This window comes from Aedes albopictus, chromosome 3 (genome assembly GCF_035046485.1).
Source record: "Aedes albopictus strain Foshan chromosome 3, AalbF5, whole genome shotgun sequence".
In the NCBI taxonomy this organism is placed as follows: domain Eukaryota; kingdom Metazoa; phylum Arthropoda; class Insecta; order Diptera; family Culicidae; genus Aedes; species Aedes albopictus.
Window position 1 is genome coordinate 108,801,069 of NC_085138.1, and position 18,923 is coordinate 108,819,991.

Consider the following 18,923-nt stretch of genomic DNA (forward strand, 5'->3'; position numbering starts at 1 on the left):
CGTCTGAATAAAAACGAGTTGAGAACACTATTTACAACTTTCGAACATTGTTTGTGGTATTACAAAACATTTAGTATGAATAAAAGTAGTGTTAAGTAGGGGTTGCTGCTGCTGTTGTAGTAATGTTCCGATGAGATTCGTACGCAAATCTGAAAACTAACATAGAGTACCGATGAAATCCTGGCAATATAAACGGATACTGGGTGGAGAGGATCTGGTATAGTGGTTAAAGCCCGTGACTATCACACCGAGGATCTGGGATCGAATCTCACTCCCGACATACTCACAAAATGTGATTTTTTCCTTCGGGAGGGAAGTAAAATGTAAGTCCCAGGATTAACTAGCCTCAGGTTAAAAATCTCGCTAATACAGATAAAAAATACGGATACTAGTAAATTCTGGAGAGAACCTTGCTTGAAAATTCATCTTGAATACCGAAATTTCTCATATGAATGCTCCGGAAATGCTTTCCAGGAGTATTCCTTGAGTTCTTTCCGGGATTCCTTCTTGGGAGAATTCTTTTCCCGGGGATTTGTGCTGAAGTACTTCCAGCGATTTCTTCCAGCGAATTGTTCGGTATTTTTCTTATATTTCTTCACAGAGGATTACAGGCTTCCTCCAGTGATTTCTCTAATATTTCCTCCTGAGATTAGTTCTAGATTTTTTTTTTCGAGATGTTTCACTTTTCGGGATTTTTTCAATAGTTCTTCCCAGAGTTTCTAGCGAGATTCTATCAGGAATCCTTCCAAAAAAATTTCAGGCAACTTGTTACAAAAAATTCTGTAGCTTATATCAGGAGGTATTCAGAGTAATATTCATGCAGAAGATCTCCGGGAGCAACTATTAGAGAAATCCCAAAAGGAACAATTTCCGGGAAGAACTATTGGGGCGATTCTGGGAAAATTTCTAAGAAAAAGAAATTCTAGAAACAAATACAAGTACAAACCTGGAAAAGGCTCTGAAAGAAGTCGCTGAAAGAACTCTATGAGAAATATCAAATGCTCCCGCAGAGATAGCTAAAGGAACTCCGGAAGAAAATCTCTGGAGACAATCCAGGATAAATCCTGACAAACTCTGAGAGGCATCCTGAAGAAATTATCGAGAGGTATTCCACGAGAAGCTTTAAAAAATATCCTTCTAGAAATCCCGGGAGTAATTCTAGAAGCTCATGGAAATCCAGAAAAATACCTTGAGTAACTCTGGGAGCAATGCAGGGGAAACCGTTAGAAAATATCCTGGGAGAAACACCTGCAGATGCAAAGAGCTCGTGAACAACTCATGAAGAAATCATCTAGTATTACAGAAATAACCCGTGTAGAAAGTCCGGCATAAATCCAACATAAGCTTCTAAAATCACTGGAAATCATAGAGCTCCATAAAAAACTCGACAGAGTTTCTTGAGAAACCCCTGTGCAAGAATTTACTTACTGGATGGATTTGAACTCCCACACGCTATGCCCAAAGGGAAGTATTATGAAAATCGAATGTACCTCATACCCCTAGGATCGTAGCTTTGGACCTCTAGTTTCAGAATCTGTGTGGTTTAAATTTTTTTTTCCTATTTTCCCATACGAACATCGAAAAAAGTCATTTTAAGGTCAATTTCGTCCCATATTCAATTTTCATAATACTTCCCATTGGATATAGCGTGTTCCAGATTCATGCTCGTCCACTTGATATTCGCACCATCCTATTGGAATCGTCAGTTTGCCAGAACCGTCTGCTTGAACTAGGAGCCCTCCTCCTGTTCCTCTAGTCCGGTAGGTTATCCAGACTCCTCCTGAATTCGATTTGCTTTCCAAAGTTGAAGAACTCTTCTGATGAGCAGGAACCATGTTCAACTTTTTCACGGAACCGCAAGGTCCCATTCATAATGTTCGGCAATATGGCATTGCCAATTCTACACTATACGTATGTAGTAACAGCTCATGCTCGAAAGAAGTGAGCATTATACATCTTTGGAAATGTGTATATTCAGACCTACCATCACTAACAACTTTGTCGACTTTACTTCCGCGTAGGTACTAAAATCTCGACTATGTCCAACCATTTGAAACACGGTTTCCTCGACAACTGTGGCATAATGAAATGTAAACGTTTACCCAAACCTCCAGCATTCCACGTTGTCAACTGACCAAGGCTCGATGACGAGTAGCGGAGCCAAAAACATCAAAGCCTACCAAAGTATCAAACTTGGTAAGCAAGACCGCTTGAAATCTATGTGAAGAGTCCAAGCAAAGGAGATTCCGGCTCTGCGTGCCCACTGCAATTCGGTCTACCTCTCTTCAAATTTGTGTTCTGTAAACCAGGGATGGGAACACTCACTTGCGAAGAGTTACACTCTCTTGCTGTTTTCTCAGCTCAGAAGCGTGCTATCAAGAAACGATGTATGGACGACTTTTGCCTTTTGGTTTTGTCTAAAAGTTTGCCGAACAAAGTATGGGTCGCACATGCATATCGAAGGCGTGAGGGAGCTGCGAAGACAACTCTCCACGAGGTGAATGTAAATTACACTCACCTCGTGGAGAGTCGCTTTCGCAGCTCTGTCACGACTTAGGTATGGGTGTGCGACCCCTACTCTATTCGACAAACTTTTAGACAAAACCACAAGCCAAAAGTCGTCCATACATCGTTTCTTGATAGCACGCTTCTGAGCTGAGAAAACAGCAAGAGAGTGTAACTCTTCGCAAGTGAGTGTTCCCATCCCTGCTGTAAACACCTCCACAGTTATTATTGAATGTATTTGTTTGTATGGTTAACGTTAGACGTTAGAGCATTCAAAGATGAAATTTTTTACTGAGGAAGTGCAAATACCCGGGACAACCTTCTGTAGTCTTTTTTATAGTCAAAGAGAATAGTTATGTTAATGCATGGTACGTACCTTCTTCTTTTAATGATAGCTAAACATACGTTTTTAAGCATTTCTTCATAATGGTTCATTCATGGTTTTGCTGAAATTTCATCGTTTTTCTAATCATCAACAGTTTCCACTGATCATCGACAAGCAATGTACAGTAGACGTTCGCTCGGTGCAAACGGTTTAACTGCAATGCTTTTTAGGTGCAAGTCCGCTAAGTGCAACAATTTTGCAGTTATCGCACCGCTATCCGTCAAAATCAAATGTCAACAGCGATGCGATGTTTTTCGCATGCACTTTTGTTGCAGTGCGATGTTTTCTGAATGCACATTGGCTGCATTCTGCAGCGACTGACAGTTCTTTGACGTCTGTCAGTTGTTGCAATTATCGAATTGCATTCGGTAAGTGAAACGTAAACAATAAACATGTTGCAGTTATCGAACGTCAACTGTATCACTACCCATCAAAATCGGTTGAAGCTTTCATCCCAGAACTATTCCAAAGTCTCCAAAGCACTCCAAAGCTTATGTCAGCAATCCAGCATACTAAAGTATACACGATAAAAGCTCGCAAAACATAATCTACGGCAAAGCCTCAAAAAGCCTCAAAGCACACCTAGAAACTTCATGGTACATGAGTTGGGATATCTAGGTCATCCAAACAACCCTGGAATTCTTTTTTTTAGATCTACAGGATCTACCATTATTACTGTTCATCCTGTCCAAGAAACTTATTAACATTGATGGCCGCTTTACCTCTCAATATTACGAGTAACTCAATACTGTAGTCGTTGGACATTAAATAGAAAACAAATGGCCTTAAATACACGTTGAAGTTTGGGTTGTCCTTTAATTGTAGAGTATGTTCCTGGAATGCAGTTTGTGTTTCTGATGGAATCTCAGTGAACACCTACATTGCTATTAGAACATTCATGGGATATTCTGAGCCATCAACACTATTCTAGAATTAGGATCATCAAGTCCTACAAGCTTTTCTCTTATTTCTCTTTACTCTAATGGTGTAGCTCTTTCATTATTATCTATGCTGTACTTCATAATATCAAGAGTAGTTATTTGTGTTATTCTTTGAATGTTTTCTGGCAAACAAAATGTCTCCAATGTACCGTCAAACGGGGTGACTTGCAACACTTTTTAGCTTCAACTAACAAAAAATGTTGATTAAACTCAATTTTAAAATTCAAACTATTTGTAATAGTTTTAATAGCCGGCCCCTCTATAAAATAGAGTGAACAAGTTATAGATTGATTTATTTATGTTGAAAAAGCCAAATAAGGTTGTTTTTGATACAAGACGTCGTGCGGGGTGACTTGCAACACCCAATATAAATCCCTTTTCAAACACGCAGATATTAATTTTTAGTTTCGAGCATATTTGATAAGTATTCTTGCTACTATTGTGATATTGTTTGAGCTGACATACTTATTTTTACATTTGTTTTTACATAGGAAATTGAATTGTGAATTTTTATATGGAAATATTGGGCTCAAAAACACCAAGTTACTAATTGTTAATTTAACATAAGTTTTAATGTATTTTTAAGTTCATATGATGATCCTTCAGACTTTTGCTGGTGAATTATTAGTTAAACAACAACATTTCGTTTTTCTGGACTTTGAATTGTTAAGAAAATGAGTGTTGCAAGTCACCCCGTCTAGGTACAATATTTCAAAACATATGAATATAACAAAGATATTGTAATATTTTTATAAAGTAAAATGGAAATTCATATAGCTCATTATGTATAGAATCCGCATATAGAATATTATTTTTGGGAAATTTTGTTTTCATTCTTTTGCAGGTAACGATTCGAGCCTCACATTTTTGTTACTTTTTCAGACTAATGTTAAATTTATGAATATTTTGTTGGAACAATTTTCATAAAAGTAAAAATCGTGGCTACTACTCAGATAGTATGTGCACTTCATAGTTCAACTGAGTTTTGGTACGTAAACGTCCGATTTTTATGTTTTGTTGATGAACATAGACAGAGGACATCAAGTGTTGCAAGTCACCCCGCCGTTGCAAGTCACCCCGTTTGACGGTATTTTGAAGTATGGCTCACAATATCTGGAATCAGGACCTTCGAGATTTACGGGCTCTACTCATGTTTCTCTTTACTCTATCGGCGTAATTCGCGATTGTTTCTGTTGTACCTCATAATATTACAAGCATCACTTTATGTTGCTTTTTGAATGTCTTCTTGCACATTACCTGTGTTTTTGATTACTCCAGCTGACTTCTGTTGTACGTCAACATATTTTACGTAATTCTTTGTAAAAGATTTGTAAGTGAATTTCCGAATGAGTCGTATAGATTTTGAAAAAAAAAATCATCAGGCATTCCTGCTTTGAGAATTGCTTCATATAATTCGCTTTTAATCAACTCAATTCAAGGACTTCCATTGTTTTGAGGATTTCACTGGAAGTTAGTTTGGGGTTTACACACTCTCTCTCTCCATGGATTCTGTCGAATTTAGCTGGGAACTATGAAACAATATCATCACTCTCCAAGAGCTCTTGCACGTCCAGCAGATTTTTATTTCAGGTGCCGGCATCGCTCAAACTCAAATTTTTGGTGAGAGTAAGCAGGTCAGCATAAATTCGTGCAGTGGACCATACGATGTTGATCTGGTGCGCCGTGCCCAAATCATTAGAAATTTAAATCATAATCTACCTCCACATCATTTTCCACGAGCCTAGCCTTTTACAGCAGAACTAATACATCTTGTTCTTGACACAACATCCCTACAAGAAAATAGCGATTCTCGCTGCTTATGATAGTTCTGAGCATTAAATTCAGAACGACATGATACACAAACCTGATACACTTCGGAAGGAAATTCTGGAACACTTCTGGAAGAATTTCAGCATTTGTTTCTTGAGAAATACCAGAAGAAATTCCTGGAAGAATTCCAAGAGGAATCTTGGAAGTGATTCCTGAAGAAATCATAGCAGTAACTCATTTAAAAAAAACCTGAAAAAATACTAGAGGCCATAAAGTAGAAATCCTAGAGGAAATCGGTGGAGAAATTACAAGAGGAACCATCACAGGTATTCCCAAGGGAACTCCAGCGGAATTTTTGGAGCTATTTAAGCGAAAATTCCAGGAAGATTCCAAGCATGAATTCCTAGAAAAATGCCAACAGGAATTACTGGAGGAATACCAGCGGCAATTCTTGCAAAAATCTCTTGCGAAAATCTCTGCAGAAGGAGAAATTTCTGAAATAATTCTAGCTACGCCAATTACCAATTCAAAGATATAAGACCAAGACACCTGTTTAGTTACTGTAGTAGGATATGAGAGTAGACCAAAGCTACAATTTATATGTTGTCTTTTATTCGTGCATGTTATCCTTAAAGAGATAGATGAATTGGACTACAGTAATAGACATTCGTTTATCCGAGACCAAAAAAAGTGTCAGGAAACCCATACAAAAGATTTTATGATAAAACTTTTTTATCGTAGTGATAGTATATCTAGTACTGTTTTATAAAAATGTGATACATCACACTTACATACACACTGAAACAAAAACGAGGGTAAAAACCCTTCAAATGTCATTTTTTGCCTAGACATTCGTTTAGCCGAGGTAAATGAAAAATTGGTTTTCAATAGTTTTTTTTTTGCAATTTCGTGAGTATATTTCGAGGATATACTTCAAGGCATTTAGTTTATGACGTGTTAGCAAGATAGTTGACCTTAAAAGTTTATTTATTTGTGAAATTCAGAGAAATATTCAAAAAAAATTCCCGATAAGGAGAAGCGACGATAAACAAATTTATTTAAGAAAAATGATTCCTGTAAACGCTCAAACATAAACTAGATTAGCAGTTTTGAAAATATGACACAGAATTATTGTTCGAAATGTTCAAATTATTGCATAAAATGTCATGAAAAATTTAAGTATACTAGGTTTTGGATGTTTAAACTTGAAAATGTGATTGATAAAAGCTAAAATAAATAGTTCTGCATTGAAATAAAGACGTGCGCTAATGCCTGTGGAGTATACCTGTTTGATACTAGCATTACTAAATGAGTTAGAAGACTGCCTGAAAGAACTGCCAGTAGTGTCAGAATTTTTGTATCCTGTTTATTTAAAAGCAGATGCTCATACAAAAATGCAAGATATGGTCAAACAATAGGCTTATTTTATTCAATCTGAAGAAATATATTATAAATAAGTCTTAGTTGTGAATCACATTCATTTTCACAACATGATTTATTTCAAAAGAATGTCTAAATTATGAAACAAGTAGTTCATGCAAGAAATTTTAATACTTTCAGTGCCATTTCTCGAAATATGAGCCGTCCAATGTACCATGAGGTCGCCATTCACCGCTCATTTAACGGTATTTTCGTAAAGTATATGACATTAAAAATCGACGTTTGCGAATATTGCACTTTAATTTACGTTAAAAACTCAACAATTATGTTGTTATTATAGAAAAAATATATAACGATTGTAAAATATGTTTACAGCCGAAAAAATAAAAATTCAAATGTGTAATCTCTTGGCTCCTATTACCGCTCATGCATCCATTCACCGCTCATAATGGATCCATTCACCGCTCACTGGATTATTTTTTCATGGAATCACAAAAACTATTCATTTATAAAAACAAAATTACTTTTATTTACCTAAGTATTGATGATTCATGACGTTCAGTTCATCCTGTTTTGTCAAAATGGAATCTTTAACGGGTTTTACCTATTGGATATTTTTTTCCACTGTTTGCCCTGAACAGTTCCCATGTTTTCCTGCAGCGCAGTGTGAGAAATATTTTTTGAGAACGTGATTTCAGGTACACCCATATAAAATCATGGTGAAATGAAAGTTTTTAAATGTAGCAACATATTACATTCACTTTTGTTACGATACTTTACTAACATTTGACCATTTTTGTATGATTGACCCAAAATGAGCGGTGAATGGGGCATGAGCGGTGAATGGCGACCTTGCGATATGTTATTTTAGCCAGAATACAGTCTGAAAGATCTTGAGAGCTATTAGAAGACGTAATAGTAGTAAACGCTGTGATTTATGCAAGTGAAACCATAATATTTCATCAAAACAATACTTAAATACGTGATTTTTTGATGGTTTGCGTTATTTTTTTCTGTTAAAAACATTGTTTTTCGTAAATTTTCAACCTGCTTTGGTCATGAAACTTTCATTGCATGCTTTTGAAACACTTCCGATAAAAATAACTACATCAAATCTCAATTTGGAAACATTTACAATATTATGACATATTAATATGAGATGCATGCAAAATTAATATGGAAGCACTTCCAAAAATGACCTAATTCATGATTTACAAGTCGATCTATAATGCAGGTCACCATACAAAATGACTTTGTTGGATATTTTTCGAAATTTGTTAGTTTTTTATTATGGAATTTAAAAAATGTTCAATTCGGCTGAACGAATGTCTAGGCTAAAACTGACATTTTAAGGGTTTTTGTCCTCGTTTTTGTTTCAGTGTATATGTAAGTATGATGTATCACATTTTTATAAAACAGTACTAGATATACTATCACTACGATAAAAAAGTTTTATCATAAAATCTTTTGTACGAGTTTCCTGGCATTTTCTTGAAAATTTTTTAGCCTCGGCTAAACGAATGTCTATAACTGTATCTGCGCATCTTCTGGAGATCTAATCCTCATCCTCAACTCTCCAGGAAAAATAAAAGAATAACCACCATTCTAATTCATCATTATCAGCAGGTAAATTCATGATTATAATCAAACAAGAATCAACTTTTTGAGTCATTTTCTACTTGTTCTAAGCTGATTAGCATAATTCAAAAGGTCCAACTTGCAGAATAGGTAGATTTGATATTGTTTGTACCGTGACATCTTCTAGTTCCAATCACTTTTTCTCAATTCCTAGCTCCGAACACCCATGCTAAACAAATAGTGTGAACGGAATTAGGAACTGAAAAAGTGATTACAATTAGGTGATATCACGGTTTCAATGTTAGGGAAACGCTATTGAAGTAGCACAATCTCAAAAAGAAAACTACTCACCACTGGTTCAGTCGTCAGGTCGAACAGCTTTGGGCCCAGAATCGCCGGCGCAAAAAACCGCAAGAAAATAAACCCGGACACGACCGAGTACCGGACTTCCTTGTTCTGCGGGAAGTACTTGGCCGCACACTCCCTTAAATCGTGAAAGATCTGGCACAGCACCGCGGGGCACCTGACCGCACTCCGGGTGATTGCCTCGAACACTTTTTCCACGTACTCCTGCAGGTTCACCAGATTGGTGTCGATCTGGCCTTTGTCCTTGACCCGGGCCGGATCGATCTCGCACGGTTTTTTGTCGGCGAAGATCTCCTCCACAATGGGCCGGAGGGTGTTGTGCAGGTAGTGCAGTCCGGACAGGCGCATCGCTTCGTCCATCATCTTGGAGACCAGGGTGTTACCCCGGAAGATGGTGGTCGGATCGGTGAGCTTGGAGATTTCGTGATCCGCCAGGGCCTTGATAATGCGAGCGATCTTGTTGGTGTGGGTGAACAGTCGGACCAACGGTTGAGCGACTTCGGTTTTGTTCTGGATGATTTCACCGAGGATGTGGACGGCACTGGCTGTGATGGGTTTCTGGTCGATGGATTGGATGAGGATGTTCATGAGCTGGTCGTAGGTGGCTAAGGGAAACACGTGATCGGCGGTATAGTTGAGCTTGAGCCGGAGCGATCCAAGCGAGTTATCACAAGAGAGCCGGGTTCCCGGGGGAGTCGCACAGGTTCGCGTCGGCCGCGAATGGCTTGTCCGGGGTTGTAGATAGTACCACGCACTTTGCTGCACCGCGTTCAGTTGCTGCTTCCCGCGAACGGGAAGCTTGATTTCACCGAGAAACACATCATCCCCCATGCCCCCTTTGTGCATAAAAGCTATCACGATCTCACACAGATCGGCACCCCCCAGGGGCGCCACCGTATAAGTATTGTTACTATCACTTCTCGAGTCACTCCCGCAAACGTCCACGCACAGATCGAAACAAACTATTTCACTAAACTCCGGATTGACCGTCTTCTTTCTCACCTTAGTACGGTGGGACATTTTCTTCCTATTCGAATAGTGAGCAGTTATGATTGCGAACGGATCACAGAGGCCATTTTTGCGCGCCAAGTTCATACACTCGGTCAGCTTGATGGTGATGCGCGAACTTCGGCTGGAGCTGCTACTGCTGGTGTCGAGAATGTTCCGGAATGGTTGCTGCTGCTGCACGTTATTGCCAAAATCGCTGCTGCCGCCGAAAATGGTTTTGAGCGTCCCGTGGCCACTTTTGGATGGAAAACTTAACTTAAAATTTGTACTATGCACAGAATTGTTCACCATGATTGGATGATGTAGCTGTTGTTGTTGATGATGATGATGACTGAGATGCAGGTGGGGATGGTGCTGATGGTTGAGGTGGGAGGAGCTGGAATTCTCTTTCGTATCACTACTTCCGCTACTGCTGATCACGCTGCCGAACGAGGAAGTGCTATTGTTCGACGACTGGAAGTTATGGTGACTCCCGCAATCGTCAAACTCATTGCTCTGCTTCAGGTTCCCGACACCATCGTCCACGCTGATCTCCAGGTGGGCCATGCCTTGTACTTCCGAGTCCTCATCGACCGGCCTCAGCGGGAACCAGTGGTCTTTGTGGTTGTACTGGTGCAGGTCCTCCCGTTTGATCGCTATTTTGCCGTAGGGTTTGTCCTGCTTCAGGTGCCGGTCCCGGTCCCACACGTACACCGACAGGTACCGGAAGTGCCGCGGGATCTCGAACTGGTACTCCTCGCCGAAGAACGGACTGAGTGTCCGTTCGATCGTCGGCGTCCGGCAGATTTCCTCCTGGTCCAGGGCGATCGTGCAGTACACGTCCCGGTTTTCCTTCGAGCCCGATGAGGAGGAGCCGCCGCAGTTGTTGCCATTGCGACCGATGAGGTTTTTCGCTTCGCCTGGAGGGAGAGAGTGGGGAGAACGAGATGGCTGGATTAGGAATTGTAATTTTTGGAATATACGAGAAATACTGGAGTGCCGGGAGTGCAACAATCTATGATATTAAGTTTAAGTTTGAACCTTTCAAAATAGTTCTCCTATACCTGCTCCTCAACGGCTTCCAAAATAGAATGAAGTTAATCATGATTGAAGTTGTGAATGAACACTAATACAAATTAAAATTTAACCTGGATGTTCCTTCCGGAACATGTATCTATAATGCATACAAAATCATTCGTATCAACGGTTTGTATCGCAATGCCACACTGGTATTGCGGTAGGTCCCGCCGCCGCAGCCCACACGCTAATAAACGGCGGAAAACACGTTCAAACGAGCGAATTGATGAATGAATGCATAACACGAGCCTCAATAGTTTTCCACCGATGTACTATAACAGGCTATAACCATCCACGAGTGGGGAATGATCGCGATCGCGACCGCGATCGATCGATCAGTTCAATTGGTGATGCTAGGTATCGTGCAAAAGTCGTGACTCCCTCCGTATTGCCTGCCTTCCGACGAGAACGAGGATCGCTACCGCAAATTCAAGTAATAAGACAACGACGACGACGACTATCATCATCATGAGAGCATTCTTGATGAATGGGTCAGCCGTAGCAGTAGCAGTGGGTTTAATTCAATTGACGACCCGGGCGGAGAGTCAGTAGTCGCTTGTGAATTGAATATTTATTAAGTTATCAATGAACGACCGAATGGAAAATGCCATAGTTCAACGATACCCGGTCTGGAAGCACATACAAGCTTTGAGGGATTGCCAATACAATGAAAAATCCAAAGTTGAAAAAGTGACTGGTGTATTTGGAAAGCCCAATGAGTACGTTTTAGAATGTGTTGATACACATCATCTGAGAACAATGCATTTGAAGAGAATAAGACAAACATACCTTTTTAACCCTTTGGAGCCGGAGGGGTCATATATAGTTTCAACATAGGTAAGTAGAAATGGCTGCATAAATTCACACATTGAATAAAATAAAATGCTGTCCTCGGCAAAGTTGTTGCAAATTAAGTCATCTGTTGAGAACTCAAATGGGAATATTTGTATATTAGACTTTACTGACAACCTAGAACATCCTGAACACCATGATGTTTGGAGAAACGAAATAATTGACATACCAGTTGTTCTAAAAGCTGAATTTGGATATGGGTTAAGTTCATGTGTATTCATTTATCCTTCGTCAGGATCTAAGCTCAAAAACAGTTTGGACGACCTATGATATCCTGACTGATCTTATACTGTCTATTAAACTTTCAGAAGGCTTACTGGACATGATAGAATACAAATCGTAGCATTATATAAAGAAAGAAGTTACCGTTACACCCGTAGACTTTAGGATCTAAACTCAAGAACAGTTTGGATGACTTAGGATCACGTTTAGGATATCCTGACTAATCGGATACTGTCTATTGAACTATCAGAAGACACACTGGACATGATAGAATACAAATTGTAGCTTTGTATAATGAAAGAAGTTACTGTTCAAACTCAAGAACAGTTTGGATGACCTAGGGTATCCAGAAAAAAACAATTCTTCATCATGCTCTACGTATTTATGCTGTTGAGCACCAATACCGCAGAAATACTTAGAAAAAAACTCTATAATAATGCTTAGAAAAGTTTCGGCTTCAAAGGGTTAACAAAGGTACTGTAATGCAATAAGTTTTACATAGATCTATATAACGATATTTTTAAGATTGCATAATTTGTTTTTTTTTTGTTTTACGTGAAAGTACGGTTAATCATCATTGATTTTTTTTTATTTTCAAAATTGTTCTTAAATTGTTATTCACTTCTGTCCGGGTTTGCTCCCATATTATCTTCCATCGCTCGATGTCAATCAAATCGCTCCGGCCCCATTTATTGTTAGGATAGGTCGAGTTCATCTACTGCAATGCAATAGCCGGAATAAGGCCAGCTAAGGCAGAGTCAACCATACCGACAACGCCATCTGTCAATTAGTGAACAAATGGAACGCACCAGAAAAGGGTTATCAAGGTCGGTCGCATGTCTGAAGTAGCAGTAGCGCTCACTGAGCTCACCTCATTACGCCAACCATCGCACCGGAGCGAAGTCACTTCCTGGACCGAAGTGCTGCTACCTACTAATGCAGTCACATAAACCCTCTCCCACCCAAGCTTCTTGCCACGTCCTCGTTGGAATCCGCACTGCTCGGATCGGATTACACCCGTACCCACGCAATGTAAACCCGGGCACTTCGTCTCCTCTTGTCTGCCGGTCTCTTTCTCCTCCCAAATGGTTTAGTCTTACTACTTACGATGACTGATGATGGCGACGGTACCCTTATAAAAACGAATATCAAATCAAGAACAGAATTTTGAAATTCTTTGAGATTATATCTCGTTTGAACATAAATAACATTCTATAACATACAAATAACAAATTATGCAATCATAGCAAAGTTTATCAACCCTAAGTTAATTTTTAAAAGAATTAAGAGCTTTGTTTTAACAAAACTTACGTTGTGCTTTATTTCTTCTTCTCATAAAACTTTCTTCAACCCAGGAATACTGTGGGAAAAATAAACTGCCACAGAAACGCACCGAACCGTAACTCGGGTTCTAATGTAGCAGCAGCCTAAAGAGTGTTGCCAGCTCTTCCTCTGCCACGTTTCGTGGAAGTCAACAACGAGTTACCGCCGAACTTCCGCTGTAACCCTTCTCCACCATATAACATCCCATGTGCCGGGAGTGGAGTGACACATCGCAACCGTCAGGCCATGTGCTCGTTCCCTCGTTGTTGTTGTTGAATGTAAAATGCATTCCATCATGCACTCAGTGAATAAAATGTGTATTGCTGCTGCAAACCACCGTGGTCGTGGAACACAGACAGTGTTCTGTGCAGACTGACTAGACTAAACATGTTCTGGTCGGTTAGTGATTGTTTGGTTTTGTTTTATCAGTTCCTGTATGGCCTCGGTGGGATTGTGTGGGCTTCCGTTTTGGCTCGATGTCTGTTTCTGAATCACGCCAGTCTCATTCCGATGGTCATGATGATGAGTAATCAATGCATCAATAAGTGGGATTGAAGGTCCCGCTCTCAGCGATTTATTTTTAGGGTTTTCATCTGATTCCCGCCTGTGCCGCACCAACCAATAATGATCGATTTTATTCTTGTACCTCACCTAACGCCTCTTGGCCAATTGGGTTTTTAAATTTTGGAAAATATATTGATTTTTGAATTTTATAAGAAAGGGCATCTTTTTCTGAACCAGTATCATTTTTTTCAGATTTTTAGAATTTTATGTTGATACCTAAAAACAATTTAAAAGAGATTTTTTAAAACCATCTTTTGACAGCTGGGCAACTGCTTGACAACTCTACCCAGTACAAAATCAGACGAGGGGTGATTCATCGTACCGCTCCCAAACAAACTTCAAATTGTTTTTTTTTTCACCAGCAACAGTATATTATGTGTAGATAATGCCATACAAATTTCATCAGAATCGGTTAAGTATTGACGGAGATATCTCTGACGCGAGAATATTAGATTTTGGGAAACTTGTACACTAATTCTGAAAATGGTTCAGGCTATAACTTTCCTATTAGTGTGTCAAAACATCTGAAAATTTGATTACAAGTTTTCAACATAATAAATATAAAGTGGTCAAATTTTCATCGAAATCGGTTGAGTACTTATTTTTATAAAATTCAAAACTCAAACCGCTTCTGAGTGAATTTAATGCTTCCTAACAATTGTAAGGTCCGTTTGCACTATCTCAACTATAAAACTGTCAATACTGCTGCGATTTTCAGTTAAACTTGACAGTATTAACCTAATATAATAGGGTAAGAAATCAAACTTTGAACTAGTCAAATCCTAATCTTAATTTGAACCATTTCGTAATTCATTAAACGTACTTTTTAGGCAAATATTGTCCCGAAAAAGATGTTAAACAGCTTTCCGTAATATAACCTGATAAAATGGACTTTAAAAGCATTGAAAAAAGCGTTTTTGTCATGGAAAATAGTCAATTGAAAAATCACTGCGATTTCACCCATTTCCCCCCAGAGAAAGCACATTTTCGGTGCACTCGTACAGCTCATGCATTGTATCACACGCAATATGTGAACACGTCAAATGAAAGCTTTTTTATCGTAGAATCGACCAATCGAATAATATTCCGCATTATTCGACATAAAATTATCAAATTTAAGTAATTCTTACTTGGAGAATGTTATCTTAAGTTGAACCATTTATAATCTAAATTTGAACTAGTAAACGGGGGCGAGCTTCCAGTATTGGCCGGCAGACTGCGCTAGTGGTTGTTTTGTTTACTCTTGGGGGATGAAAATTACATTTAACTTCTTAGTACTTTGCACTCAGTTCACTCTGGCTGAACAAAAACATTGGAATATGGTTTATAGTTCAGTGTGGCTGACTGTGTTTATTTGTTTTAGAGGAAACCAGCCGGATTGTAAAAAAAATCTCGATTTTTCATCGTCTATGAAGTTGGAATCGATATCACTCACAATCCTTCACATCAATCAGAAACAATGCGTAAAGTATGGTAGTACGGAGATCTCAAAATAGGTTGAAATATGAACGGCGGAAGCCCTCCCAGCTCAGCCCTTACCACCTATGTTTTTTTTTTATAGGCGGTGCATGTGCAGGCACAGAGCAAGAGTGATTATGTAAAATGATGTCTTTGCATGTCCTGAGATCCTGAGATGTGAAAATGGAGCAATTTGTGTACTTCAAATTTATACTGGTCGAAGAAAACCATGAAAATGATCTGCCAAAGTGAACCAAGACAAAAAAAACCGAAAATATTAAAGAGATTCGAACTTGGGTCCTTAAAGTGATAACCAGGCACGTTACCTCTAGGTCATTTTACTTAGCTGAAGGTCAGTCGTTAAGTCTGAATCAAGTTCTAAACATTCTTCTCTAGCATGGTTTTCGTGAAAACGCCATTTTTCGATCAGCCAAAGCGAAGCAAGTGTTTGATTTTTTTCAAGCTTTATTATTCTTATTAGCCTTGTTGTTCAATGACGGCTTCTGTGTTAAATTATCAGTAGGGTAAGTGTACCAATTATGGCACTACCTAAGCAAAACGATTTGTATAAAAATAACAAGAAGACCAACGAATGTCACCAATATGTTAAAAGATAGCTGAGCTAGCATACTTTACAGGAAAAATATAGAAACGGAGCCAAAACTACCTTTAGTATTTATTAAAGCGTGTGCCAATGATAGGAACCCTGTACCAGTTATGGCTACATTTGTTAACTTCGGTTCCTTTTCGCACTATTTGCATGCATTCCTTATGGGATTAGCCATAACTGGTACACTATGGCGAAAAAGGGTGCAAGGAAACCGAAATTTTAAGGAAAATGATTTATTCCTACCATAATTTGAGCAAAATGTGGAGTTTAAATGAGTGCAACCATATTTTGTGAAAGGGGATCTGTTGTCTGTATTTTTTTCTTGTTGATTTACATCGTTTAAGGGTGAAAATCAACTATGGCGAATAATTGGTACTATAGCCATAATTGGAGCACTTACCCTATGAGGTGTGTCGACATATCGCAGGTATTTAAAACCAGTTGATTTTTGTTTTGTTGAGAATAAATAGTTTCTAAAATGCGGTGGATTTGGTTCGGTCTGGCTGAATGTGATTTGGAAAAATGGCGATCAGCACCATCGAAACATAATTGTATCCTCCAACATCCGTATTACTAATAACGTGTTCAATTCTCCCACAGATTGTTACTATGAGTCGGTTGGAAGTTAGAAATTTGACGGCGATGAGCATAACTTGAAATGTTCTTCATCTGGACCAAAACTGGAACATTTCGATGATTCTATGGAATGGTTTACAGTTCACTCTGGCTGGATGCAATTTTATTTTTTGTATGTTCTGCCAAACAGAAATTTTGAAATTACTCCACGAAGAGCTGTCAGAATTACTGCATTTTTACATGGAAGGAGGATCATCAATTTCTTCATCCAATGGTTAAGAAAACTCAATTTTTCAAAAAATGGTCTTTGGTTCGGTTTAGCAGAACCCCGACCACATGGTAGAAGGATGAGCGCAAGGATGATGGATGGCCGTTGTTTATTTCCAGTCCGATTGAGGGTCCATTATGAGTAGCAGTTCGCCGATGTCCAGGTATCCGGGTCCGTTTGAGCCACGGGGCTCAGAAGAGGGTCAATGCCAGCCGCTCTCGGGGGAAGAGCAATTGACGAAAAATTGCAAGTGCCGGGGCTGGGAATCAAACCCATAACCATCCGCATATGAAGCGAACGTGTGACCAACTACGCCACGGGCCCCGGCTTTTCTCGGCCTTATAAAGGGTTAATGGTAAATACCATTCATTTCACCGTGTTGTAACAATATATTTTGTTGTATCACTATGTTCATTTTTATCAGGGTAGATATTTATGTTGACTAAGAATGCTGTGAATAAACTGTACCTTTAAAACAATGGTTTTTTTTTCAACATGGATAAATATCAAAAATGGTTCAAAAACACCATCTTGAATTTTGAGCCGCCCTTCTGGATTTAAGTCCTCCTTTAGGAAATTCTGGTCGCTATTTTTAGCCTCCGGGTGACCAAATATACCCATATCCCTTTCGTGACGGACCATAAAAGAATGATTATCTCATATTTTCTCTTATAAACTCAACGTCCTCTAGAATAAAACTTACTTTACTTCGGCTACTTTATCCACCTATTCACTTTTTAGGATCAAATTAGGACCAGCACAATTGTGCTGGTCCGTCCTCAAGCCGGTCGATGTTCTCTAAGTAATTGCTAAAAATTGCATACTTTTAGGCGTTTTATGGTACAGAAGATTTATTGTAATTATTAAATCACTGCAAAGTGTTAGTTTGTAGAAATTTAGACGCATAATTTCAAATCTAGGAACACGAGATCAGCTTGACAGGGTATTCAAATCATAGAAGTGACTAAGAAGAAGATAATAAGAATAGCAAATCCCTGTTCCAATCTAATTCATGATTTCGATAATATGGAGTAATATTATTCACCCAAGTATTTAAAGTTCTTTAAAAAACTCGTACAAGCTGATATCGTGTTCCTTGAAATGAAATTATACGTCTAAGTTTTTACAAACTATCACTTTGTAGTGATTTAATAATTAAAATCAATCTTCTATACCATAAAACGCCTAAGAATATGCAATTTTCGATGGAACTTGGACCGCCTTGGGGACGGAACAGGACAATTGTGCTGGTCCCACTTTGACCACCCAGAAATCTTGAGTTTTTCAACAAAACACCACTTTTTCTTCGCCGTTTTGCAGAACTACTCTTTTTCTATTGATTTTTATGTCTGCATATTAATTTATTGGATTAAACAAATATTTATAAAAATGCGACGGATAAAACTTTTTCAACTTCTAGGGTGATTGTTTACTTTTTGTTTAACCTATTGTGGCGTTTTTCATAAACAATTCCAACCAAAGCTGAGGCTCAGAAATACAAGTTAGAGTAATAACTCGATCATAAAAAATATTTACATCACATATTTTGAGGAAAAAACAATTGAAAAAAATGTGTAAAACCAATACCGAAAAACAGCACGATTGTGCTGGTTCGTCACGAAAGGGATATTGCATGAATTTAAATCCAAAAACATCATCAAACAGCCGCCTTCTAGAGGTGTGTGCCGCCGCGCAACGCCGGCGCCACCGCCGATTTTTAGTTCACGCCGCCGCCGCTGATTATTATCCGGCGCGTCGCCGCCGAGCTCCAATTTTCTACGCCGATCACAAAAACGCATTAAAAAAATATATTATTTCTTGATTTATTTCATTACTTTATTTCAAGCAATTTATTGAAGTCATTTGCATACATAGCATTTGTAAGGTCGTTTTCAGCGGTGGTTCAAATATAGGTATAACAGTTCTAAAAATTTGGAACGCTAAAAATAGATCAAATTACGCTCAGTTCCACCGGTAGTTGTTTGAAATTCTAAACTTCGCATGTCGCGTCAACGATGTTTTAAAAGTGAAAAAGTTTGTGATTCTAAAAGATATGTTCTC

At 38.7% G+C, this 18,923-nt stretch overlaps 1 protein-coding gene across 1 annotated transcript in view; it reads right to left on the bottom strand.

Moving 5' to 3' along the window:
- LOC109415018 (GTPase-activating protein) overlaps window positions 1-18,923 on the bottom strand; it is a 102,889-nt gene that overhangs the window by 37,315 nt on the left and 46,651 nt on the right. Inside the window, exon 3 of the mRNA XM_062856668.1 lies at window positions 8,911-10,832. Within this exon, the coding sequence (XP_062712652.1) occupies window positions 8,911-10,832 (1,922 nt within the window). The remainder of the gene's footprint in view (window positions 1-8,910; window positions 10,833-18,923) is intronic.